This window comes from Abramis brama (genome assembly GCF_963993115.1).
Source record: "Abramis brama genome assembly, chromosome: 21".
NCBI classification, from domain to species: Eukaryota; Metazoa; Chordata; class Actinopteri; order Cypriniformes; family Leuciscidae; genus Abramis; species Abramis brama.
The window spans coordinates 20,915,559-20,943,380 of NC_139983.1; the positions used below are offsets into that span (position 1 = coordinate 20,915,559).

General features: G+C 38.3%; 1 protein-coding gene across 4 annotated transcripts in view; it reads left to right on the forward strand.

Annotated features, from left to right (window-relative positions):
* grid1a (glutamate receptor, ionotropic, delta 1a) overlaps positions 1 to 27,822 on the forward strand; it is a 282,852-nt gene that overhangs the window by 178,845 nt on the left and 76,185 nt on the right. For all 4 annotated transcript variants that reach the window (XM_084097715.1, XM_084097713.1, XM_084097716.1 and 1 more), the window contains exon 4: positions 4,445 to 4,650. In XM_084097715.1, coding sequence (XP_083953841.1) covers positions 4,445 to 4,650 — 206 coding nt within the window. The remainder of the gene's footprint in view (positions 1 to 4,444; positions 4,651 to 27,822) is intronic.

A 27,822-nucleotide genomic window follows, 5' to 3' on the forward strand; every position in this document is an offset into this window, starting at 1 on the left:
AAGCATGCTTTAGTCTTGCTCTTAAAGGAGACATATCATGCTTTTAAATTGTTCCTTTTTACATATAAATCATACATTTGTAGTCTATATAAAGCGGAACTGCAATGCTTGGGTCTGAATTCCTCATTATTATAGCTCCACAGGCCCCTTTTCTACCCCTTTTCTGATGTGCGTCTGAGAGCAACTCGTTTTGGTGCGGTCTCTTTAAATACAATTGAGACACTTCATACCCCGCCCACACTCGGTTCAACTCCACCCCGTTCGGCCATTTTTGTAGTTTGATAGCAGAGATACGATTATCTAGCGGCACAGAAACTTTGTATTCACACGTTATTAACAAAATGTCAACAACGGAAGACTTGTCCAGCCAGCCTTACATGTTCGAGCCAGAGTCGGAGCAGGAGCGAGATGAAAATGAAGACGACGAACCTGTAGAACAACGTCTTCATATGGATGTATCGCAATGGTGTGTTACTGTATTTACACATGAAACTTTGGTCTTCCGACCTTTTACCACCGTGTCGATTTATTTTGATTAATATGTGCGAGGGAGAGAGAGCAAGACAGCGTCTAGTTTGGAGACGGTGATGTCTTGTTTCCACTTTCGCCTGGCTCTGAAGAGAGAGAGTGAGCGCGCGCGCGACCGGGTCTCTCTCTCTGCTCGTTCTTTCAGTTAAACATGCGTCCTGTAACAAGTGCGGCAGTTCATCTACATTAAACGGTGTAATGAAGCGTGTGGGTTACTACATCCAACAACCGAACATTTTAACTTACCCTCTCGTAACTTCTGCATCCTTTAGCTTGGACTACAAAATTGCAGCGAGAAATAAAAATGGCGGATTGCTCGAAGTGTTGGGCCGGAAGTCATTGTCCTTATTTGGCAGTTCCGCTGCAAATACTGTGACGTAATAGTTCAAAAAACGTCATAGATAACAGAAAAATCGGAACAGGTTGAAAAATATGACCAAAACAGAATATAAAGATATCAACGAAGCACCTGAAGAGAATAATTTCATATTTTCTGTACTTCTAAACACTCCAAAAATACAACAAAATGCATTTAAGGGCTAAAAAAGTGCATTTGGCATGATATGTCCCCTTTAAACTGTCAAATTGATCTCTAACTCTTCTACAGAAATAACAGCTGCTGGAAAGTATTTTGAATACTCTTTGCTTATCGAAAGCCTACGGAAGCACTGCTAATGCCACTTAATCTAGTGCTACTCGATCACCTGTAGGGTAAAATGACCTGTTATCATGGAGCTGCTCAAGAAGTCCTCACAGTTTCCTTCAACTTTCTTTGTTAAAATGTTGATTTTTATAGCACTAACACATGCTTCATAACACTTTGTCTCTGTTGGCTGAGGGAATATTAATTAATCCATTCACTAATTAATTTTCTAAATGTTGATGGTCTTGAGTCATGGAAGAAAATGTGTTGTTCCCTTTCAGTCGCTCACGTTCGACGTAGTCACGTGTCGACTGATTGGGATCACGCTTAGGGAGCCTGTCATCGTCGAGTATTGATAAAACGAGCCAATGCACATTGGCGTGCGAGATTTGCATCTCACGCACCTCCCCGCTGTGAGGGTATAAACGCGGAAGCAGATGCACGCACCACTTGTCTTTCGCTTTGGAGCCGATCGATCTTCATGTCGATGTCTCTGAAGAGTGTTGATATATTCAACGAGCGAGTGTGTCGGTGCTTCTTCCAGAAGTCTCTCCCGGCACTGGTGTTTCTACAGCGCGAGTGCAGCGGTGGTCGCAAGCCTTCTGAGCTCTCAACTGCTGTTGTAACAGCATTCCTTTTTGTGTTTGTTTGTCTGACCGTCGGTTGAGGGCGAAGAAAGTGAGTGCTTCACTGGTACAGGCTGCACCGTTCCTGTCAGTGTTGCCGCAATCATTCCCCTGTGTGCTCCGGCACTGGTGAGAGTCAAAACTTCCTGAAAGAGCAACACGGGTGCGTTTGCGTCTTGAAAAAAAGATGTCATTCCACCTGTGCGTTTCTGGATGTGGTCGTTCCCTGTCCCCCTCTGACGGTCACAATAGTTGTATCACGTGTTTGGGCTTACAGCACGCTGAAGCAGCTTTTGTGGATAGTTCATGTTCTCATTGCGGGAACATGACTATTGCGGTGTTAAGACGATTTTGACTCTTTGCCTGGCATGACTACGATTCTGGATTTTCCAATAAAATTCCCCGCAGCGGGGCGGAGCACGAGATGCAAATCTCGCACGCCAATGTGCATTGGCTCGTTTTATCAATATTCGAAGATGACAGGCTCCCTAAGCGTGATCCCAATCACTCGACACGTCGACTATGTCTCTGTTCCCTCCTTCAGGGAACGAGGGTTACATACGTAACCGAGACGTTCTTTTATTATAAATTGTATATAATGCTAGTAGTTATATCATAATATAAAAATTAAAAAAAATATTATACTTATAAAAGTATTGTTATTGTTAATTTTATTATTATTATTATTATTATTATTATTATTATTATTATTATTATTATTATTATTATTATTATACATATATTATAGATATTTTTATTTTTGATTTTTCATGTTTTCATTGTCTTTTTTGCATGTATTTAAATTCTAATATACATCAAGATGACCTGCAGGCATTTGGAATGAGACTAATAACAATTTAAATGCAATAAATAAATAAATAAATAATACTAGCTTACTAAGATTATTGGCAGTTATGCTGAAAGGGTTTTCATTAGTGTATTTAGTCCAGCTTCTTGCTCAAGTGCTCAAATGATTAGAATTTCTTCTTGGTTCTTGTTCTGAGAGCACATGAGGCTGGTGTGGGGCGTGTAGTCTGTTTTGAAGGGAGTGCTTTGATGGTAAGTTGTCATGGAAACAGCTTGTAGTATACCACAGTTCACAGAGGGGGAGTTATGATCAAGTATACCAAGTACAAAATAATATGATGTTTGATCATTCTTGATGTCTGATTAGCTTTCCTGTGTTGCAATATAACCCTGAAAACTGGATTGTGTGGTTGTCTGAATAAATGTAAAGATAGACTTGATGTCAGACATGGAAGAAAGGACAGGCAATATCAATTTATAAGTTTGATAATATCTGATGATATGTTTGAGAATTATTATTATTAACAAACAAAAAATTATCATACAACGCAGATATGTGACAGGAAATTAAAAAAGTTGTGATTAAATAAGAGAAAAAGAAAAGGAAACTGTGAGATATATATATATATATCAGTCGTTCTTTTTGCTTAACCATGTGTCAGAATTTCAAAAACATCACTTTTTGACAACAATAGTTGTCAAACCAAAAATGTTTCACAGCTCTGTTGGGCAGCAGGATAAATCATATAATTGTTGATAAGTAGGATTGCAAAAATAAGCTACTTAGCTACTTTAAAAATAAAATAAAAGCCCGTAAATATCAACTTTTAAGACAGAAGAGAAAAATATCTTTTGAAATATATTTTTGTTGTTGATGCCCAACACATCCAAACAAACTACAGTATTTTGCCACAAACTCACTTGGTATGCTAGTAAAATTAGACAGATGTCAACAGCAAAGGTTGTGTGACATGCCCTCATCCTTAAAAAATGTGAACAAACTAACACAGGATAAAAGAAAATATAACCCAGAATATTATAAATATGGATTCGCTAATCAGTTGTACTCCTGTTGTTGAGTACTGTTGTGCATTTAGGAAATCTTCCATTTTCATTGTCAGCCTTTGTCAAGTAGGTAATGGTAATATCAATACATCTCCATTTTTTTTAAAGAAATTTGTGTTTATTTTATTTTATTTTATTTTGTTTTTATGATCATTTTGGTCTGGTCTGGCCACTGCAAAAATCGTATATCTTAAAATCTAGCTTATACAAAAAGTCGGTTTCAGATTTGTTTGCAGGGGAGACAAAGCTGCTGTCAGCACCCTGAAATCTAAAGATGGGCTAAACATTTTCTGCTCCTCTGTTTTGCTTCCTTACGTTGACAGGTTCTTGAAGGTATTCTGTTTCTTCTGCTTTGTTTTTTTTGTTTTTTCAAGCAGTGAATAAAAGACGAAAGGGAAAGTGTAGAAGATGCAGACAAGTTAAGCTCGTCACAACATTTTGACTGGCTCAGTGTCATGCTATGAAAATTTAATTACAGCTCAAAGTGAAGACCATAAATGTGCACAGTTAGGTTGAAGTATTCGTGCATTTTTATGACTGGTCTATATAGCTCTAATTAGACCTCATTTTCTAGACCTTCATTCTCACATTTTGACCCTTTTAGAAGACGGTTCTAGTGTCCTTTCTGCGAGTAGATGGTTCGAAAGCTCAATGATGGACGATTAAGCCATCAAAAAGCCACTTCACTAGACTGAGCACAACGTGACATGACATCCGTGATGCCATGGTTTTTAACCACCGTCTTTTGCTTTTTCTCATGCTCTGCCTGTTTCAGATGTGCGGGGGATGCGTGGATTCCTGGACCAGGCGTCTCGGATGGGTTTGGATGTGTCTCTACAGCAGGTTGACCGGAATGTGACAAAGGTCTTTTCTACCCTGTTCAGCACGATGAGGATGGAGGAGCTGAACCGATACCGGGACACGCTCAGACGGGCCATCCTGCTGCTCAGTCCTCGCACTGCCCAGGTCTTCATACACCAGGTAGGAGCCATTGTGAATGCAGTTCGGAAGTGATACACATATAGGTGGGAAGATGCAATGATGCTGTTATGCAGCAATGTCTATATATTTGAAATAGTATAATATGTATTAGGCTATAGAATATATACTTCATAATATACATCAATTTTATACACAATACAATATACATATATTAATAATAATGTAATATTATATTAAAGGGGTGGTATAATGCCCTTTCCACAAGATGTAAAATAAGTCTTTGATGTCCCCAGAGTGTGTATGTGAAGTTTTAGCTCAAACTACCCCACAGATATTTTTATATAGCATGCTAATATTGTCAATTTTTGAGGGTGAGCAAAAACGCATCATTTTGTGTCTGTCCCTTTAAATGCAAATGAGCTGCTGCTCCCCTCACAGAGGGCGGAGCTTCAACAGCTTGCACTCACACAGACATGCACTGAAAATTTCTAAAACTTTTAGCCTTTTATGTTCAAATCGGATTCAGACAATGATGGAGAGACTCAAGAAGAAGTGACAACATGTAGAATGCAACAGGACGTTTCTGAATGGTTAGTTGATGAATTTATGTAGCTTATGTGTAGTTATCTTCTAGTCATTGATTAGCATATTCTGTCTTGATAATCTATAAATCGTTGTCCTGGGGGTGGGTTTATGTAAATTTTAGGGTTGGTGATGTCACTAACCCTGAAGGAATGTAGTGTAGTCTCTACCAGCCGTTTGTTGTAGTCCTTAAAAAGTTAATTCTTTAAAAGCAAATGTCTCCCTTTGCTTTGAACTTTGAGCATTGTAACTTTGCAGATGTTGTTTATGCTCAAACAGCAACATTACGCACTAACTAAAGTTAGAAAAATGAAATCATAATCAACCACCCCTTTAATGTTCTATTATAATTAACCAGTAGAAGTCTGCAGACGTCTACAGAAAGTCCTGATTTAGTTTGAATAGGCTGTATGTGTTTGTGTGGTCTACACGCATTGTGTTGTTTGTTGTCCGCTAATAAGTCATTTTTGAATTAAGCTTTTGCTGGAGAGGCACATGGACTGTTGTGCCAAATGGGTTGGAAAATAACTAAAGTGGCTCATCCTGTGCATTGCATTCGGTTTAGCTGTAATCTCAGCAAAATTATCTGAACACTTTACGATTGAAGCAGGAGAGAATCGTGTTTAAATTAGTGGGCGCTCTTTGGGAATGCAGCGATTGCTAACATATAGAAGTTGTTGGTTTGAATCCTGATATAGGGATGTGTGAGGGATTACTACTGAGTGCCAGGAGGCTGTTTATATCTAAATCCCGCACTCTGCTGTGGTCACTGCCATAGGGCCCTCAAAAAAGAGACCTAACCAAATGACTCTTCCAGCTATTACAGTCACAGTTTACACTTTATTTCCATAGTCCACTTTAGATATAACTTTGCAACTACATGTCAACTACAGTAACTCTCATTAGAGTACTAGTAGAATAAGTTGACATGTACTTGCAAAGATACTTGTAGTCGGTAGAATGTCTCTTAAAGGGGTGGTTGATCATGATTTCACTTTTCTAACTTTAGTTAGTGTGTAATGTTACTGTTTGAGCATAAACAACATCTGCAAAGTTACAATGCTCAAAGTTCAAAGCAAAGGGAGATATCTGCTTTTAAAGAAATTCCTTTTTAAGGACTACAACAAACGGCTGGTAGGGACTACAAGACATTCCTCCCGGGTTAGTGACATCACCAACCTTTGAATTTACATAAACCCCGCCCCCGGAACACGATTTATAGATTATCAAGACAGAATATGCTAATAAATGACTAGAAGATAACTACACATAAGCTACATAAAATCATCAACTAACCATTCAGAAATGTCCTGTTGCATTCTACATGTTGCCACTTCTTCTTGAGTCTCGTCTCCATCATTGTCTGAATCCGGTTTGAACATAAAAGGCTAAACGTTTTTGAAATGTTAAGTGCATGTCTGTGTGAGGTAAAAGGACACAATCTCTTGAAGCTCTGCCCTTTGTGCCACGAGCAGCAGCTCATTTGCATTTAAAGGAACAGACACAAAACAGGGCGTTTTTGCTCACCCTCAAAAAGTGACCATTTTAACATGCTATATAAAAATATCTGTGGGGCATTTTGAGCTAAAACTTCACATACACACTCTGGGGACATCAAAGACTTATTTTACATCTTGTGAGAAGGGCATTATACCACCCCTTTAAGGGAGCATCAAAATAAAGTGTTAGCAGATATTAAGCCAACAGTCTACTAATACTCTAATAAGAGTTAGTTGGCATGTAGTTGCAAGTTACTTGTAGTTAGTAGAATGTCTAAAGTGGACCCTTGAAATAAAGCGTTAACCAGTCCCAAATTTCTGGAGCCTTTACAGGACAACTTTGCCGATCTATATACACTTATTTATTTAAATGTCTTAATGTAAATGTGATATAAGGGTTGAAAACTGCTCATTTTATCAGACAGCCACCTTGTGAAAGTGAGAATTGCATACATCCACATACATAAATGCATAACTAATTTATGAAAAAGCTAGCACTCCAGTGTCCCTGAGAACATTTTTAAATATGTTAATTATTATAATTGCTGTATTATTATACATAATCTTTGATCAAACCATATTTTTGCAGCATATCTATTGCAGAATTTAAAATAAATATTATTAATTCATAATCTGAGCTGCTTGCGAATCATAAAGTGCAGTGCTGATTAATTTTACACCTCTCACAAATCCTTGCTTTCCAGCTCAGCTAATTAGAAATGTGTACTGAGAGTGTCTTTTCTGAACATTTGTTTATTTGTGTATTTGTGTTTGGGTTTGCAATGCATAGCTATACTTTGGGAACAGAATTGTACCCCGAAGTTCAATAAAACTGATCAAAATCTCGCTTAGGGACATCTGAGTATATCTGTGTGTTATTAGATCAAATAGTATTACATTATTTAAAATGAAACATTCTGTTTAGCAAAAAGCAAGTTGTCTTAAAGTGTGCATAAAGTTATGTAGTAGTTCCACTACCGTTCAAAAGTTTGGGGCCATTAAGATTTTTTTTGAAAGAAATTAAAAAATGTAGTCCGCAAGGATGCATTAAATTGATCAAAACTGACATTAAAGACTTTTACATTTGTTACAAAACTTACTAAAGGATCATGTAACACTGAAGACTGGAGTAATGATGCTGAAAATTCAGCTTTGCCATCACAGGAATAAATTACATTTTAAAACATACTAAAATATTTCACAGTATTACAGTTTCTACTGTATTAGATATATGAATACAGCCTTGGTGTGCATAAGAGACTTCTTTCCAAAACATATCTTACCAACCCCAAACTTATGAACAGTAGTGTATAAGAAGATTTATATGAATACAATAGCAATAGCATTGTGGTCATCACAATTTGAAAGTATCTTAAATCATCAGCTAAATCAGGTTTAGCTTTAAATCTACTGATATCAACAGGTTTGTGTGAGGGTTAATGTTGTGTTGGTGGAACCAACATGTGTGTGCTGAGATTGTGTGCTGACCTGGGGTCAGTTTGAACAACATGGTTCTTCCACTGGTTAGCAGTGTGACAGCTGAGAGATAGAGTTCTTTAGAGCAGAAAAACATCCTGGGAGTTCTCTGCAATAGTTTAAAAAGTCTAAATTGAACTCTGAGTAGTCAAGGGAATGAGTTTACCATGCCATCTTTCTCCTGCTCTAGCCCTGTGGGCAGTAATTCACTCTTATCTGAATAACCTTGTCTGTTTGAGGAAGTCTTTTATATGTGTGTATTTCCATGGTGATTTGCTGCTCTGAGACACGGTCAGATAAACAGCTGGGTTCAGAGAGCTGCTATCAGTGTTTTAGGGAGGTTCTCCATGCTCTGATTCTTCCATGGCTCTCTATGCGATTCACACAGCCATAACCACCGCTGTGCATTAGGCCGAGCGTGTCGGCCTGTCGGGACTTGCAGAGAGAGGTGGAAAATAGCCAAGGACACAAGGTACATCCATCCAGTACATATAGTCTGTCATTTAATATCTGTCCACTCGTGCATGTGGACACATGGTACTGAGCACATGGTACTGAGCAAATGCTTCCAGTGGCCCCAAGGGGTCACGCACACGTCAGTCTTAAATTTAATTTCTTTTGTGCTGCTGAACAGAGTCTAAACTGCATTACATATATGCATCATGTTTTTGCCAAGGTGAGTGCTGGCTGATTTTTAGCTTGTGTTGCTAATAAGCTCGTAATGATTTTGACACCCTTGCATCATTGCATAATGAGTTTTGCACAGAAAAACACTTGTCACATTTCTTCTAACTCATTTTGATAAGTCAACTGTTGTAGAGTTGTGTTGGGATGTCTGTCTTAATGAAATCATTGTCTTTACTACCAGACATAAAGATAATCGTGGACAGCACAATTAGACACCTAGCATATCATTTTGTTCTCATTATGATATGAGTGATTTACCCTCCCCTGTCTGCAACACATGAACAGATACACATACTGTGTACACCTACCCTCTTCATATCCGTCAAAAGCAGCCCTAATGAGACTTCATTACCCACATCCAGTTGTATTTTAAAGATTTAATTATTAAAACACCAATGAACACTCCCAACGTGCTGATTAAAAAAAAGGAGGTTGGAGTAAGACCTGTTAAATGCTCACAGAATGCCAATGAGTCTCAGGCTCATCAATTGTTTTAGTCCCCAAGTCATTGTTTTTGTCAGGAGTATTAGGGGACTCCTGGGATGGGAGCTTTTGATTTTATTATTTTGTTTATCTAAACATGCAAATTCTTCTGCATCAAGTGGTAAGGAAGTCTCAGCAGAAATAATATTCGCAAACTAAATTTCATACTTTGTTGATGCCATAATGAGGCCGGAAATAAAATCGCTTAAATGAAAGTAATATTCCCCTAAACTCATATTTTCATAATTTCTCTCCCAGTGTGTGTGTGTGTGTGTGTGTGTTTTATTAATGAAAACATACACAAACCAACAGTGAAATGAAATTTCAGCTCACAGTTTACTGGACCTTGACTAGATTCAGCATGGGTATTCAGGAAACCTAATGATATTTTTCATTGTTGATTTTTTTCTTTTTTCTTTTTTCCTTCACTACAAGATGACATCTGTGGTGATTTAATTCTGCATTCTGCTGCAACACTATTCAAATACAAGAGTGCATCATTCCAATTTCATAGACAAGGCTTTGCATAACATAGCTTGGCAGTTTGTTTATAAGCAGTGACATTTCCGAATTGTTTAAAATCAAGCAGGTAATATGTTTGAAAGTGTTGTATCATATGAATCTATATTTTGCTGCTCTGCATGGTTTGATATTGCTAGTAGTGATTATAGCTGCCATGACAGTTCAGCCACCCATACCCTGAAATGTCCTTGTCCTGATGATTGCATCCATCTAAACCCTGACAGATGCCTTGTATATTCAGCTAAACGCTTTGGGATTTCACAGACAACACTGTAAATATTTAGTCTTTACTGTGACCTTTTCAAAGATGCTAGGACTAGGAATGAGAAACATAAGGAATTTAACAATTATAGTTCTGATTCAGATTTCACTTAATGTTTAGGTTAACGATTCCATTAACAATTCTTTTAGTGCTTGGTGCCAATTAATAAATACATGTACTTAACAATTTAAATCCATATCAAATGTACTAAACACAAACACTTCTTTTTGGTAACATATTTTAGTTGTTTTTATTTAAAAGCTGAATTTATTACTACATAATTCTGTTTTCAGTGTGTCTTTAATTACTGTTATACGAACAATAAACAGTCAGAAAAAGTGATGAATTGCTCCAACCAAACTTTTCACACAGCGAGTGCGTCATATTACTTTTAGAACTCTTCTGTTAATGCCAGTAGAACAGTTCATTAGAGATTTTTATTACATGGCTTGGTTGAATTCTAATGTAGAATGCGGTCTGTTATTTCTTGATAACAGAGTTTAAATCAATAAACTCCTTTTTAAATCAATATTTTGTGTCAAATTATTGATTTATTTGGTAGGTAGCCATGTAATAAGCGGGATAATGTAGAGCGAGGCAGTTGTTATAGTGAATACAACCCCTTCAGGCTTCAGTACATGTTTTTTTAATTTTAAAAATCTTATTTTTAGGTAATTTTTTATAGAATTAAATTTTTTGTGTGAAAACAGTCTACTAATAACAGTCATTTGAACAGTCTACACTGATCATGCTGTGTCTGTTGTTACATACGACCAGTGCAGGCATCACATTTGGAATATGTGTTGTTCATTTATTGTCGTCTTATTATTTATCAGAGTGGTTTAGTATAGTCAGTTCCCTTTCGAGGGAACTCAAACTGCATCTACTACAACACTTTGGGGAACGCCCTTAGCTTAATGCATCTGAAGTATAAATGAAACTAATCCAATCCTGATTGGTGCTGCTTCATGACGTAACATGTGACTGCATACACGGAAGCTACAAAGGGACGCCGGTGTTGTGCCAAATTTCGACCCCCTGCCAAATTATTACCCCCCTCGTTGAAGTCAGTACCTGATTGCCTAATCCTAACACCACCCCTAATCCTAATCCATCCCCCACAACTAATCCTAAACCTACAAATGCTAGGGGGGTAATAATTTGGTGGGGGTCGAAATTCATCACAACAACGGGTCTACTCTGCAATAAAGATTCTGTGGCTGGCATCTCGCGTTTGCAGTGGGGCTCGGAGGATGAGACCTGCGGCTCGTACCAGAGTTCCCACATGGGACCTGGCAGTGGTTCTCGAAGGGCTGGTCAAGGCCCCATTCGAACCTCTGGAGTGGGCTGAGGCCAAGAACCTTCCCTCAAGGTAGCTTTTTTATTAGCCATTACTTCTCTGAGGAGAGTAGGAGATCTTCAGGTGCTCTCTATATCTCATGGGTGCCTAGAGTTTGCTCCAGGCGACATTAAGGCTATCTTGCATCCCAGGCCGAGCTATGTGCCTAAAGTGCCATTTAATGTGGCACGGCCTATGGTTCTGCAGGCTTTTCATCCTCCACCTCACGTGACGGCGGATGAAGAAAGACTTAATTTGCTCTGCCCTGTCAGAGCTCTCAAGATTTATGTCAAGAGGTCTTCTTCATGGCGGAAGTCAGACCAGTTGCTGGTGTGCTTCGGGTCGCCCAAGAAGGGGCTTCCCGCATCCAAACAGACCATCAGTAACTGGGTCGTTCAGACTATCTCTATGGCCTATCAGGTGCGCAGCTTGCCTTCACCTTTGGCTCATTCAACCAGAGGCATGGCGTCCTCTAGAGCCTTCCCCTGCCTGGGAGCGACTTGCTTCATCGCAGAAGCTGTGCCGGCGTCCCTTTGTAGCTTCCGTGTATGCCGCCATGTTACGTCATGACGCAGCACCAGTCAGGATTGGATTAGTTTCATTCATACTTCACGCTAAGGGCGTTCCCCAAAGTGTCGTAGTAGACGCAGTGTCTCGTTCCCTTCTCAGGGAACAAGGGTTACAGTCGTTAACCCGAGATGTTTTTCTGTCCACATCACAATAAAAAAAAAATTAAAAAGATAATTAATCGATTGAAAAAATAATTGTAAGTTCCAGCCCTATCTGCTTTTGCGCTTCCACTTTATCAACACAGCATAAACCAGGAGCTGATACATCAATAGATTATGTATTTAGCTCACATATCCCACACACACACACACACACACACACACACACACACACACACACACACACACACACACACACACACACACACACACACACACACACACACACACACACACACACACACACACACACTACCTGCATTCCAGAGCCTCTGACCCCCCACCGCAGCAACAAATTAAGCCTGTCAGTGTGTTATCCATCACTGTCCGACGTATCCTCATTCATATTTGAAAAATACTCTCTCACTGTTTCTCTACATCTTTTCTACCTCTACTTGACTTCTCGTCAAATCTGATGTAGGATATTCTCGATCCCTTTTTCTGTCTGTCTTTTTTTTTTCTGTTTATCCTTGCATTTTTTTTAATCAATCCTCCACCTTGCCTTTGATTTCTCTCAAGCCCCAATAAGAACATCAAAGACAGAGTTCCTCGTCTATTCTCTGTTTCCTGTGGTTAGGTGATAGTTCTAAAGTGTGACTGTGAAACACCTGACCCGAAGGCTGCCTCACACACTCAAGAAGCTTTCAAAATCACTTTGAAAACTCTGCTGCTCTCAGCATCACCGCTAAAGCACTGACAGCACTCTGGTGTGCTTAGCATTACTGTTAACCTATACGGATAGGGGTCTACTGAATGCTGCTCTGAAAGTTCACACTGAATTTCTAGGCCTATTCAAGGTTTTACATGATGTCTGTGCACAGAACGCCTGAATGATTAAGGAAGGATGTGATTACAGTACAGATTTCCACTCTGTTGTGTTAGAAGCTCTTGTTAGAAGAATCTAAAGGGAATGTCTTTGATGTGGTGCACGAGTGAGTCAGCAAATCTTAAGGTGCTGAGTCACAGCTAGGTCAAGTTAAATCATAACCATGATACAAGTCTTTAAAAGACTCTTAACCTCTCAGGAAGCTCTTTCTGAACTCATAGAAGATGTCTTAGAATACACCTCTGAAGGCAATCGCATACCCAATTAATCAAACGCCTGAGGACAGGGTTCAACACTCTTCATTACAAAACTGTCTCATGTGACTGTTTTCATTCAAACTGTCAATCAACAGCACTGTAACCACTAACTAACTTACAGCCCGAGTTTGAATTGTTTTACACCTTTCTCTAAGTTGAAAAAATTGTTATGGAAAGTGGCAGGATGTTAGATTAAAATCAGCAAAGGTTACATCTGGCAGCTCGTCGACGTGATGGATGATTATTACTTATGTTAGTGCTTAACGTCAGGGGACATTTAAGAGCCCTTCAGAAATAAATTGTTTCCCGAGAATCCATTTCAGTAAATTACAATGAAACTCAGTGGAATCCTGTAATTTTTCTTTTTATTTAGAGGCATAATCTAAAAGTGTGAGCGCAATTTTTTTTTTTTTTTTTTTTTTTTTTAATTACTTTAACTCTTAAATTGTTATTAATCAATTCAGTCATGAATATCATAGTTCATAGGATTAAATTTGCAACTAGTCATCAGTGTGTGTTTATAGCCTGATTTAGCATGATATACCAGCTAGGGATTTAATACGGACTATTTCAGACATGCTAAATCAGGCAGTATTATAACTGATTTACAGGTTGATTGTTTGTTAACTGTGGGGAACTACTACTTCATCTTGAAGTGTTTGCTTAGTGTTTGTCATTATAAAAATGAATTGTTTTCTCAAAACTCATTGGGTCTCATTTATTTGGTCTCATTTAGAGATGTATGTATACAAATACTAATATTTGTGCATAAAACTTTGTGTGCAAACAATCAGTTCTTGAAAAACATTGTGTTGGATACAGTAGAAATGAGCCTTAATAATGAACTGAGTGACTTTGACAAGGGCCTTATTGTTATGGCCAGGCTCATCGATGCATGAGGGCAGCGAATGCTATCCCGTCTGGCCTAAGCCAACAGTCTACTGTGGCATAAGTCACGCAAAATTTTAATGATGGTCATAGGAGAAATGTATCACAACACACAGTGCATCTCACTGCCTGTGATGACCCCGTCCACCATTGGAGCAGTGGAAGAAGGTCGCCTGCTCTGATGGTTCTCGTTTTCTTTTACATCACATAGATGACCATGTACGTGTGGGCTAGAGGTGTAATGGTTAAAATTACTCACGGTTTGATTTTTATCACGGTTTTAGGGTCACGGTTTCAGTATGGTTGGGTATGTGCTACAGTATATTCAGGGAAAAAAGGACTACTGTCAAATTAAAATAAAGAAAATAAGAACAAATAATAAAACTAAAAACAACAGCACAACTAAATACAATACAGCAAAAACACAAACAAAACAAACAAAACAAACAGTGCTTTTCAGGTATCTAACAGTAGTTCTCAGGAACAGAAATAATCAAATGTAAAACAACGTTGCTTATAATCTTTACTGTATAAATTAAATAAAGATTAATCATTATTAAAGTTATAAAAGCTATTCAGTCAAGAGCAGTGAGTGATTTCCTTGTCTTTTGTACAGACAGACAGCAGAAAGGCTGCTGTCACTTTAAGACTAATGCACGTATCCAAAATACTGTTACTGATACACATGTTGTCTTTCTCAGCTGTTTACGTTCACTTAAGACATAACCTACCATGTTTGCTAGGTCGGAAACTCGTCAAGATGGGCATGTTCACATAAGCTTTGTGTAAATTTGCAAGCACAAGACTTGAAAGATGTCTGAGATGCGGCTTTCCGTGTGCCCGCTTCAGATGAATGCACACAAAGTTCTCTTTCGTGTCTTCTTGCACTTGAATGTTTAAATCGGCAAGGCTTAAATTAGTTTAGTTTAAACACAGTAAGCAAAGTGTGCTGTTCAGGTCTCACCTGTGCTCCCACGCTATCAACAAAATGATGTCATTTTAGAACATACGACACTTGCATTGAGCAAAGTTTAGGGGAAGGCAGAATTTGTATCCATCGACAGAAACACACATTAGCCTTACTTTGTCTGTTTGTTTTGCACGTTATTTTCAACAAACCATATTATAGATGGTTATGCGTAGTCAGATTTGAGACGGTGCAAGTGCGTGCGAGGTGGAGATCTCTTCTGAATCTTTTTAAGGAGACAAATGTGAGACTACCAGAGTCTCTAGCTAAGGAGAAAAGTCTGAGCACGGGTGTGATGTTGTTGAGATCTCTTCTAAAACTTTAAAGGAGACCATTGTGAGAGTGTTAGAGTTTTTGTCTCATGAGACAAGTGTGAGAAGCAGGAGACACACAAGCAAAAGTTTCCATTTGATGATAACCTAATTTTTGCCTAGTAGAAACATTTGATATGTTAGAGATCTCATTTTTGGTTTTTCTTTCTTTTGGGATGTTGTTTGGACACCAGTGTTCTTCAAAATATATTATTTTGTGTTCCAAAGAATAAAAAGAAAGTCCTACAGGTTTGGGGCAACATGAAAGTGAGCAACAGCGTTTTCATTTTTTGGTGATCTGTCCCTTCAAGTACGAACACTTATGCAATTATTAGTAAATAAGACCCTTTGTTCTGGTTCATACAACACGGGTGTCACTGTGCAACTCGTACGATCAACAACCCTAGTGAAAAGCTGATCCATAAAAGCTGTCATTCCTCTTTAGTATAATTTTGCTCGATCGAGAGAGAGAGGGGGGCTTTTTAATTCACTCAATGAGAGCTGGCAGCACATTGTTGGTGCACTTCTGGTAAATCTCATTTGTGTCTCTGGTGTAGGATGGTTTGAAACCTCTAGACCTGTGGTCTGACATGAATTGATTAGACATGAGGGATGTGTATCATTTCCCAGACTGTCCTATTGCTCTATTCTTTGCCTCTTTCATTCTTCTGTATATGTCTCTCTTTTGTACCACCATGGCCGAAGGAACACACTGACAGACATAATGGGAGCAATCAGAAAACTATTTTACACTGACCTCTAAACTCGAAGAAATAGAAAGAAATAGAAAAACTTGTATTTCTCCTTTAATCTGCTTCTCAGAACAAAAATGATATATTTTGTGAGATGTCAGCATTGATTTTCATTTGAATAATGGTAACAGCAGGAAGATGTTTTCTGTGAAATCCAACAAACTATACACAACTATTCACAAAACTATCATATGAATGTTTGTTTATATGAAGATGTGTGTTTGATACGCTATACAAGTACACATATTTAGATATCTGTTAATTTGCTTTAAGCAATATATAGATTTATATGTTAAGAGAGAGTGACATAATTAGTCTATTCCTAAAATCATTACCACAGAGATTCAGCCACTAAGGTCTTGATGCGTTTCCGAGTGAGATGAGATATAGAATTCCAGTCAAGATCAGCTTCCCTGGAGCTGGAGAGCTAAGAGATCTGAAGTGCTTTGGGTATGTAAATGTGGCATTTTCCATCAAATGCTATCCTGGAAAAGAATCAGAATAAATATTTTACCAAGGATTTTAGACAAAGGCAGCTGTCAGATCAATATGTACATGAATTGATTGTGAAGCAAATTGCTGTAATTTGTAAGATAACATTACTGTGTGCTTGCTTATGTGAAGTAGTGTTATACATTCTGCTTGCTAGCTGCTGGTTACTCAATTAAATCAATTTCATTCCAGTTCACTTTTGATTTTATTTGTAAGATACAAGAACAAGAATATCATTTGCACAGGAAGAAAGGTTGTAATCAGACTGAATGCAAGAGCGGGTGAAGGCAGGCATGAACGTGAACATAGGATGAAGAAAGGTAGTGTTTATGGTGGAAAGAGAGTGGATTGACAGGACTAATTAATCTGCAGTGAACCTGAGGGTGCTCTGGAGCAGAAACGAGGTGGAATAAAAAGCATCATTAGCGAAGAATTGTATTGGCACACGCTGAGGGCAGTGCAGAGAGAGGTACCTGTAACTGCAGACTGATAGCTAGGTCTAGCATGAGGGCAGGATGTGGGTCGTAGTCTCTGCTATTCCACACCAAGCCATCCAAAACAAGCTTTGCCAAGCAATGAGCGAGCTGCCACACAGAAGGCCCAGTCTACTGTAGACTATATAATGGGTGTGGCCTATGGCCTCTGCTCTTCAATTAATGCATAGTACATGCAGAAACGAAGGGTCTGAATCCTAAACAGGTAGTTCTGGAAGAGATGGGGAGCACAATCACAAAACGATTTACAAGTCACTGTAGAACTGGATACACTGAAATATTTTCTCTTATTTAACACCATATGTCAGCATTTTTGGCAGTTTTTATCCAAAATGACATTAATGCATTTCAAGGTACACATTTTTTTCAGTATGTTCGTTCCCTGGGAACTGAACCCATGACCTTGGCATTGTTAGTGCCATCAGATGAGCAAGGACATCAGATGTAGAAACGTGTAGTAAACAGCATCCTGGAGACCTTGCAAAAGACCTTGTTTTTTCTATAGAGAGTTCATATAAGAAAATCTTAGATATTTTGATGTGCTGTAGGTAAAAGATGTGTCTTTTGCTGTGAACAAAAGATGTGGATTATAAATTACACCAAGGTCTTTGAAGCCTCAGGTTCACTGCTAAATTTCCATTTTGTTCTGGTAAAACTTTAGCTTTATGTAAGTTTATAGGTGAAATGTATCAATTTGTTCATAATTTTTTTATGAATGGCAAATGAAGACATGGTTTGCAGTGCAATTAAAATACTTGTCTGTGCTTTTTCCTCCATTCTATTACATTTCCATTACTCTTATTCAGTAAAAGCTAACTCATACCAAACCAAGAAGGATTATCTAATTGAGTATTTCAATGTCCATCTGAACACTGACATTTCTTTTCAATACCAGCTTCTTCACAATTGTTACTAATTATAGTAATAATTGAAGCCAACATCAGCATTGGTATGATATCATTTTCATTGAAACCATAGCAAAACTGCTAAACCTGCAGGAGATGTTTTTGAATAACATCAAGAAGAGTTCTCTTGTGTGCTGTTCGTAAGAACTTTCTTTGTTTTCTTGGCACTAATGTCTTTGTTTTCTTGGTTTTCTGGTGTATGTTACTTATTTTGAGTGGCACAATACAATCACTCCCAGCTGGAAATTTAAAGAATTAAGGTCCTTGCACAGTCCGAAATTCTCGTCCGAAATGTTAAAAAATAAATACAACTAATACAAATAAATACGTTAAAAAATGAATACAACCTCACGTTGTGTCAATCACGTTTACACACTGCCTCCGAAACTTTCGTCCGTCATAAAAAAATTCGGATCTGGTTAGATTTTCTGCGTTTTTCGCATCCGTAGCATGCATTTTGAGGTGTTTTGAGCCACCAAATGACGAATTCGAAAAAACGCATACGAAAATTTCGGACTCAGTGTGCAAGGACCTTTACTGAAGGGGAGGTTCCTGTGCTCTAGGATGCTTATAAGAAATCATAGCATTTTTTAATTGTTCAGACCATGGTTAGATTTATTTATTTAATAAAACATCTTGTTATATGTAAGTTGAGCTCTTCAGACCTTTTAAATATTTTATACTTAAATACTATAAATCAGTATCTTATGCTTTTTATGCCCATGTAAGGTTGTTTAAGGTGGCCATGCTTAAAGTATAGAGTAAACAAAACCATACAAAATCAAAGAAAATGCAGTGAAGTTTTTACTTCTTCCCCAAAGCACATTTCAGACAAAGGATGCTGTACTCATGCAAGCTCTAAAAATCAATGTCAAGAACAAGAACATTCAGCAAGTCTTACCAAAAAGAAAGAGTATCCATTGAGCTGCTGAGCAAGTGAGCTGCTCAGGTGTAGGTGCTTTAGCCCAGCAAATCTGATCAAAGCAACCATTTTCATTTAAAGTTACTGAATATTAACTTCCATAAGGTTGAAAGTCAAGTGGAATCTTGGTACATGCACATTGCATCTAAAGGAAGATATTTTTTGACTCCTGAGAGTGAGAATAATTTGTTGTTCTATTGTGATGTAACAGCTCTGTACAGGTCAGTTCCCCCATACAATCATATGACAGATTCCAACATAGCTGTGTTTAATGGAGAAAGAAAACGAATGAATGTTCAATTCTCATTTCTTTGTGAATATCCACAATGACACATCCTCTCTCTCTTGTTCTTCTTTCCCTCTCTCTCACTCTCCCCCTCTATTCAAAGACATGTAATTGCATCATTTTTCAGGACTTTGGCCCTGTCTGGGAGGTGGATTCGCCTCATATATCAAACTAATGGAGGCAGGAGTGATTGGAAAATACAGGCTTTGATCATGGTGTTGTCTTCTTTTTACCATCACTCTCCAGCATGCCATGTATGTAAACACACATAATCAACTTCATTTAGCATTGATGTGTGTCATTTACATGTCATTTAATGGCTGAGCCAAGGTTGTTTAGTAACTTTCCAGTGGATGACACTTTCCAATCCGAAATAATTTACAGTAATTGAATGGACTAAGTGGCAACCTCATGGGGAAAACAGGCTCAGTTGGTCTCTAGTTTCAGTCCTCAGTAATACAGTGAACCTGTAACAGTGCCGATTCTTACAGTAGCTGTCAGGAGTGGTTGATTTTGAAGTTTGTGATGCTAAGCAGAGGTCGAGGCTGTTCACACAAACATCAGTTCTTTGCGGTCTTATTTTGCATTTTATATTCTAAATGGATTTTCTTGCTCCTTGGTGTATGTTTTGCTGTATACTTTGGCATTTGAAGGTTTAAGGGCAATATATTTTCAATTTAAAAAATATATTTCCTTAAGCTGTGCTGTTTACAACATATAGCATGCTTAGTGTATATTTGAAATATGTTTTTGCTTGAAAGAATATATACTGTGTGTGTATATATATATATTTCCCATCATATGTGTCTGTATATAGACAAAGGCCCCAAACTTTACCACATATACACCAACAAAGGCCTCTTTGACAATAAGGCTTGAAAGGTTCTGTCTAGACACAGCTACAAAAAAAAAAAAAAAAAAAAAACAGCTTTTAAAGCTCAAATTGCTATTTTGAAACATTATATGTCTCAGGATGTGGTTTAGAGGGCGTTTATTGATTGAGAAACAGGTGATTTAATTAGTTATCACAGCAGGTGGGCAGAGAGCTACACACACACAATTACCAGAACTCATGTTCAATTCTTGCTTATGGAGTGTGCAGTCTACATAACACTGTTCACACCTGAATTTAATGCTAGTAACACCTGCTGGACCCCACCCACCCCGTTTCCCCCCCACCTGATTCTGGATTAAATTTTTCTAAAGTTGTATGTGTATGTGGCAAAGAGGGTTGACTTGGACTGTACTGGAGTTAATGGATCATTTTAACCCAACTTTCATAGAAAATCAAGACCTGTCAATCCTCTCAAACACACCAGCATATGACATCCTAAATAATCTTTTTTTTTTTTCTTTTTTTTTTATATCCACAAGAGTGTGAATGGACATATTGTGGTGTTTCTTTGATTATATTTAGCTTGAAGTCCCCTGAAACTGTTACAGTCATATGAAAACTTTTAAATGTCCTTTTGTTTGCTAAAAATGATGCAAATATTTGGACAAACTGCAAAACAAAAATAGTTTTATTTTATTTTTTTATCAGAAACATTTTAAAATAATATTTCAAAGTCTAAGTGAGATATGTTTGAGTTTCAGTGGTTGAGTTTCAGATTCAACATTCATTTCTAACTGATGTGAAGTGTTTGCATGAATATCTATCCAACCCACTGGGAGAATGTGTCAGTGTGACTTGCAATTACAATAATAAAGAGCTTTCTTTATTCATCACGACAGCTGGCTCCAATTTTTCAAGCCACAAATTGGTCAGTCAAGAGTATCTATTTAAGCAATTTTTAAAACCACTGTTTTTATTTTCTTTTTATTCTCCTCTTTGAAGTCTGTTATTACCTTCAAGCTAAGGAGATAGAGCAAGCTAGTGAAATTATACAGAGAACTATTCCTGAATCTACAAATTAGCTTCACATACCCGCTGTCTATTTAGATTTTGCGATGGTGCTCAGAGGTTTAGAGTTCACCGTCTACTTTGTGCATTTTAATGTCTTGTTCAGAACTAACGCTCAATACATTTTCTGGGTGAGCAAAGATCATTTGAGGAAAATTGTGATGTGGTTACTCTGTTCTACATTATCTTACCGTTGGGAAAATGTGATTTTATTATTGTAGATTCAATTCAGCATTTATAGTGTATTGCTCACTATGATTATTAATAGATGATCTGAGTATTATTATTATTTCATAGGCAAAAACAATGTGTTGCCATGGTCCTTGGTCCCTGTAACCCTAAGGAGACTGATAAACAAATTATTTTTTAAGGCATTGCAATAAGAATACTAGATACAACTATTGCAACATAAAAGTTCTGTGCAGCTTAAAGTTTTAAGTTAGTTCTGTTCATTTTAAAGCAGTGATTTAAATTTTTTTTTTTTTTTTTTTAAAGAGAGTGATTTGGCACTCTGTTAATGGGTATAATCAACCACACTTATTTTGATATTTATCTTCAGAATATGTTTCTACTCTATTCTAATATTGAAAGGCCATGATTACTGATATAACCTAAACCAGATAATCAAAAAATCTGTAATCTACTGTTATGGTCTTTTAAAGGGTGTTTATGTATCATTTTTAGCAGGCAGCCAAGGCTATTGATACATTAGCTCCATTAGCTAATACATTAGCTCAGATCTGTTTCAGTCCGACGCAGTTATCATTTTTACGTCCTGCGCCACATTGTTTAAATAGCAAATGCATTTCCGCCCATTTGTGCGCCCATGGTCATGCTGGTCTAAAAACGAGGTGTGTTCTGGCGCATTGTTGACGCGTTGCTATTTTGAGGCAACAGAAATAGGCTGCGCCATTGACCAACTGAAACCTGGTCTAAAGTCAATGGCGCAATATTTTTTTTGTTGTTATTTAATGAGCGTGTTAGTAATGTGCGCCTATAGGCGGGTCCACAACGCGTGTACACTCTGCTTATTAAACGCACAGGGATGCACAGCAGCACACAAACATGCCAAATATTTAAAATAAAAGGATTACAATGTAAAAGATTATTATTGTGTACATAAAGATATGGTGGAATCTGGCTTGTCCCGTAGATGATCTGCTTGCGCACCTTTACCTCGCGCATGAGCAGTTCCGCTTGCGCTCTGGAGACGCGTAAATAGCGAATCTGCCATGGCGCGAGCACAGCTGGCATTTAAAGGGAATGGGAGATGAGACTCTGATTGGTTTAACGCACATAAATCCCAAAACACACCCATTACTCATTATGAGAATAGGGACAACCCTTTTAGACCATGCGCCTGGCACGCAGACCATTTTTCCCGTCGTTAAACTAGCAAAAGTGGATTTGGACACGCCCTAAGTGAACTTGCGCCATGCACTTTAGACCATGTGCTTATATCGTTAAAATAGGGCCCTCAGATGTGATCCTCAGTGGGTCTAGCAGAGAGTGGCTTAAAGTATTGCTCCTCTCTTTCTGACTTTGTTGAGTGTAAGAAAACACATAAATATATAATATAATTCTTTCACATTTTGATGTATGACGAGCACTGGCAATCTTGTCACCCCCATAACTCTCTCATGGCATTATGAGGCATTATAGTTATAGTTAAAGGCACACTTTGTAACTTTTGGCCCTCTAGCAGTTAAAAATATTTTGCATGCATTTTGCAATGGTTGACTGTGCTGATGAATATGAGTAGCAGTTATCCTACTGCTCATAAAAAATTCACTACTAGGCTTAAGATATATAACCAGTGTAGATCTCAAGCTGTATAGTAATGCTATATCGGACTGGGGGTAAAACCAGTACTGATTATCAGGGCCACAAGGGCCCTTGAAAAGTGCCCTTGAAAAGTCTGGAATATATTTTATTTTACCTGGATATTTTAATTTCCTAATTAAATTTCATAATGAATGTCAGATGAAATGTAAAGTTAGTGTATTGCCTGAATAACTTGGTTGACTGACTGACAATCATTGATTTTGTATACAAAAAAGTAAAGACTATCTAAGGTCTCACGGTCCCACCCCTTGCTAATGTGCCAAATGGTTTAGTCCATCTGCACGCATTTTGTTTATGTTAGTTAGTTGAGCATCTGGTGGAGCACAAACTTCTGCTGTAGAAATGTCTTTCACAAACTGGAACACGAAATCTATAGTGCTAAACTGCTTGAATATCTCCGATTGTTAGTGCTAAAAATGAACTGAGACAACCCATTGAGCAGAACATACACTTTCAGATGATAATTTGGTTATACATGTAATCTGAGGTAAAGGCTAAATAAATAAACTGTACACTAACAATGCTGTTTGCATACAACACACCATTATAATAGCCTAATTTTTTAAATTATAATATCTAAAATTAGCTTGTTGAGGAAAATGGGGGCCCATCAGGACTCCCTATGCATAGGGCCTGGGATCTTGTGCTACACCCCTGTTAACAGACACTGTACTTCCTTGAAAATTAATTCCAGCACAGCGCTACAACAACACACAATAAAATAACCCCTCACAATTGATAATGCTTTACACTGGACTCTGAATTGCAACATACTTTAGTTTTGCTTTACCACCACCACGGTGCCATGTACTAGAAGACTATTCAGAAAACTAGAAGAGAAAATTAGCTGGGCCCGAATGAAGATAAAACTTTCCAAATCACGTAGCATCTCTTTTGTCAAGGGAGTGCTAAGTGACATCAAGTTCTTCATCGGAAATGACCCTATCCCAACAGTATCTGAGCAACAGTATCTCAACTACCTGGAAGATTTAAGTCCTGGTGTTTGCAGTTTAGCCTTCTACCACTAGTGCTGTGGCCCCTTACAGTTTATGAAGTTCCAGTCTCGACAGTGGAGAAACTGGATAGAGAAATCACAGGTTATATCAGGAAATGGCTCAGAGTTCCACATTGTCTTACCAACATAGGCCTCTACGGAAGTTCTGTCCTCAAATTGCCCTTCACTAGTCTCACATAAGAGTTCAAGTGTGCTAAAGTAAGACTTCAGATGACTCTGAACTAATCATGAGACATAGTGCTGGGTAACAATGCACCAGTCTTGGCAGCTACTGTAGCCACAAATGGAGGCCAGCCAGTGCAGCGGAGGAGGCGATAGCAGCAATCAAGCATGTGGACATCGTGGGGCATGTTCAGCAAGGGAGAGGAGGCCTTGAATTAACAATGAGACATCCAGAGTGGAACAAAGACATAGCACCAGAGCAGAGAAAGATGGTGGTAGAGGAAACATGTAGACAGGAGGATGCAGCAAGGTGGGCCAAGGCAGTCTCCCTTGGTAAACTGGGACAGTGGACACGGTGGGATAGGGTGGAGAAGAGGTGGATCAATGTCCATGAAGGGGCAAAAGTAACCAGGAACATGCCTACATCACTGGAGGATGACCAGCTTTGGATAGCCTGCGACTGGAAGATGCTAGTGGATATTGGTCGGCTTGTTTTTCCATCAGAGATCACAACCACTACCCTCAGGCCTAATATAGTTCTGCGTGGAGCGGAGGGGGGTGTTCCTGGGACGCCAGGTATCACCGTTGAGCCCTCTGGAGATGTTGTGGGCTCATCAACGAAACATCAGTGAAAGTGGGTGCCCACCTGATGACCCTGATGACATATCTACCCTCCCATATTTTTGACATACCTGTCTCCCATAACTCCAATCCTGTCCTGCAACATCAAAGTACCTGCAAATGTCAAGATCATGGATTTAATTGGTACGTGCTTGTACATAATGGATGTTTACATCTTGTCCTGTGTTTTAAAAACTATGGCAATTTATCTGTTCAATAAAATACCTAACTCACCTGTTGAGTAATACAAATGATATCTCTGCATCTCTTTTACAATACTTCAAATCCCTCAGTTGTCGTCATCTCCGAAAAGCGAAGCCAATGTTGATTCTCGTTTTATTACGCGCTCTGTGGCTGTCACCTTTAAAATGGGTGATTCCCCTGGAGGTTCGAGATGTAGCATGCTTCATGTCAAACGTTCTCTCTCCTTATGACAAAAAACCTGTGCCACTCACACCATACACACATCAAAGTAGCCGGAGCAACTTTTCTCTTATTTACAGATATGACAAGATATGTATGAGTGTACTGTATGTACACAACTCCTGTGAAAACCATCCCGACAGGTCTAAAATATAAACACTTATAATAGACTAACCATAGTGAATCAGGGTAAGACAAAATCATGTTTTGAAAGAAGAATTGATAATGCATTGACTCATTATTTAAAGTGTACCTTTAAATTTGCCTTTATAAAGTTGTTTTTACATTGCACATAAAATCGACAGCAAGCTACAGATATATTGTTTGTTTACATAGAGACACAATTGCAGGCAACAGCAGATCACATAATGTTGATTGGCGTATGTGTGAAGCTTGCGAAAGAAGTAATGCAGAAGCGCGGAGGATCGGCAATTTACGCGCAAGCAAACATCACATGCCACACGAAGTTAAAAATATTAGTATTTTTCTAATATGCACTTATTGTTTATTGTTTGGCTTCAGAAGATAGTGATTCATCCATTGCAATCCGTGTGGATTACAGTCACGATCGCTGTGTTTGGTAGCCATTCAGTGGTATGGACTCAAAGAGATCTAAAAAATCGTTGTGTTTATCTGAATAAGAAAGTCATATACATCAGGGATGGCATGAGGGTGAGTAAATGAGAGAAAAATGTACAAAAAAATTATTTTTGGGTAAATTATCCCTTTAATGACTTAAAATACACACTAGAGGTGTGGATGGATTTTTTAGTTTCCCCCAAGATTCCTGCTTCCGCCTGCAACTTTCACATTTTGTCCAACGGGTAGAGATCTATGCAAATTTTCTGTTCGTTTCCCATAAGACTCTGTCTTGCTCTGGTGCCTGGTTTCCATTTCCCCCACATGCAAAATGCTTCACCTTGTTGCATTTGTCACAGCAGGCAAAAGGAATCTACTTTGCCTCACTGATCCTTCAATCGAACAAAATTGAGAAAATCCAACCCTATGCCGGTAAACCGTAGAGGAATAACACAAATAACATTCTGTACCTTAAACTGTATTTTGTCTTTAGATATCTACAATTTATAGGATTCATTTCTTTCTCCCGTTTCTTGCACACACATTAATATCTTCCCTTGGTCATCCACAATCAGCAGTTCAAAACTTTGTTGCATCGGCCATGCAGATTTTGTGGTAGTCCTGCAGGAGTGCAGAAGTTTTGCACATCCCTCAAGGTTAAGTGCTGTCTCACCTTTCTTAAAGTTTTACATCTGGTGTCCTCTTAAGGGGAAACTCCTCCATCTGTTTGAGGATTTGGGTTAAATTTACAGTTATTTATGTACATTATACATTTTTATTGCTTGAGTGCTGCTGTAATGTAGGATGTTTTATGAAACACTTCCCCTTGAGTATCCAACAGCTGTGAACTGACTGATGCCTGAGTTGCTAATACAATGATATGTACAATAACAACTGCATTAAAAAAACATAACAATGTCCAGAAATCTGTTTCAATAGTACATTGAGTTTATTTTATCGACACAAAAGTGTTTAACGTGATCATTTCATCCTTACATCTGCTATATAATACAATATTGTTAGTCCTGAGATTCTTCAGTTCTACCAGAAAGACTCGGGAGGCAAAATAACGTAACAAAGCATACATTTATTAACAGCCCAGCAAGCATTTATAAAGTTCTTTGGCGTAGGCCCCGTCCGTAGCTCGCAATCTGAGGGTAACGGAATCTGCATTTCCTGCCTGAAGACGAAGGCAGGGGCGCAGCCGACCCCCTGGGAGGTATGGACAGGGACCATCCTGGTGGTGGTGGGGAGGATGGAGGTAATTGATGGCGTCAGCATCTGCGAACTCAGACTTGTGTAAATACCGTTCTTTTATACTGCAAGTATTAGAACACGATTGGTTGTGAAGGTAATGAGTGACATAACAATGGAGTCTTCCTGCCAGTTTGTTGCACGCTAAAGCTTTCATTTCAGTGAATAAATGCATAGATTCGCTTGGAATGCTTGTGTGCCTTAATGGTCTGGTAAAACTTTTAAGATTGTCAGAGGTTCTGGGTTCTAATCTGCCCTCGTATAGTTCTTTTTTTTTTTTTCTCATTAAAACCAAAGGTGTTCATCAGTGATTGTATATCAAGAGCATGGACACGTTTGTGTGCATTTTGTTTTGTGATTTCACTGTAAGGAATACATGTCTCCACAATGGTGTTAAGAGATAGATTGAAGCGCTGTCTGTGTGAAGACCAAGAAAGCGGCAAGAAATAACAGCGATAACAAACACTCAACATGATTTAAAAAAAACATATTCGCCTCTCATTTAACACAGATGAACAAATTGCTAATCAAATGGAGATGTTTCTTTTTATTAGGTATCAGTGCCGTGAGATGTTTCAAAAAGTGGTGGGGAGATGTCCCACCCAAAAATTGCACCTACGCTCTAAGCAGTTTATGCAACTGGCTACTGGTCTTATTTTGCACTTTGCATGTTCTTATAAAATGATCTAAAGTAATTTTTCATCAAAACCTTCCTCTGCCTCTGAAACAGT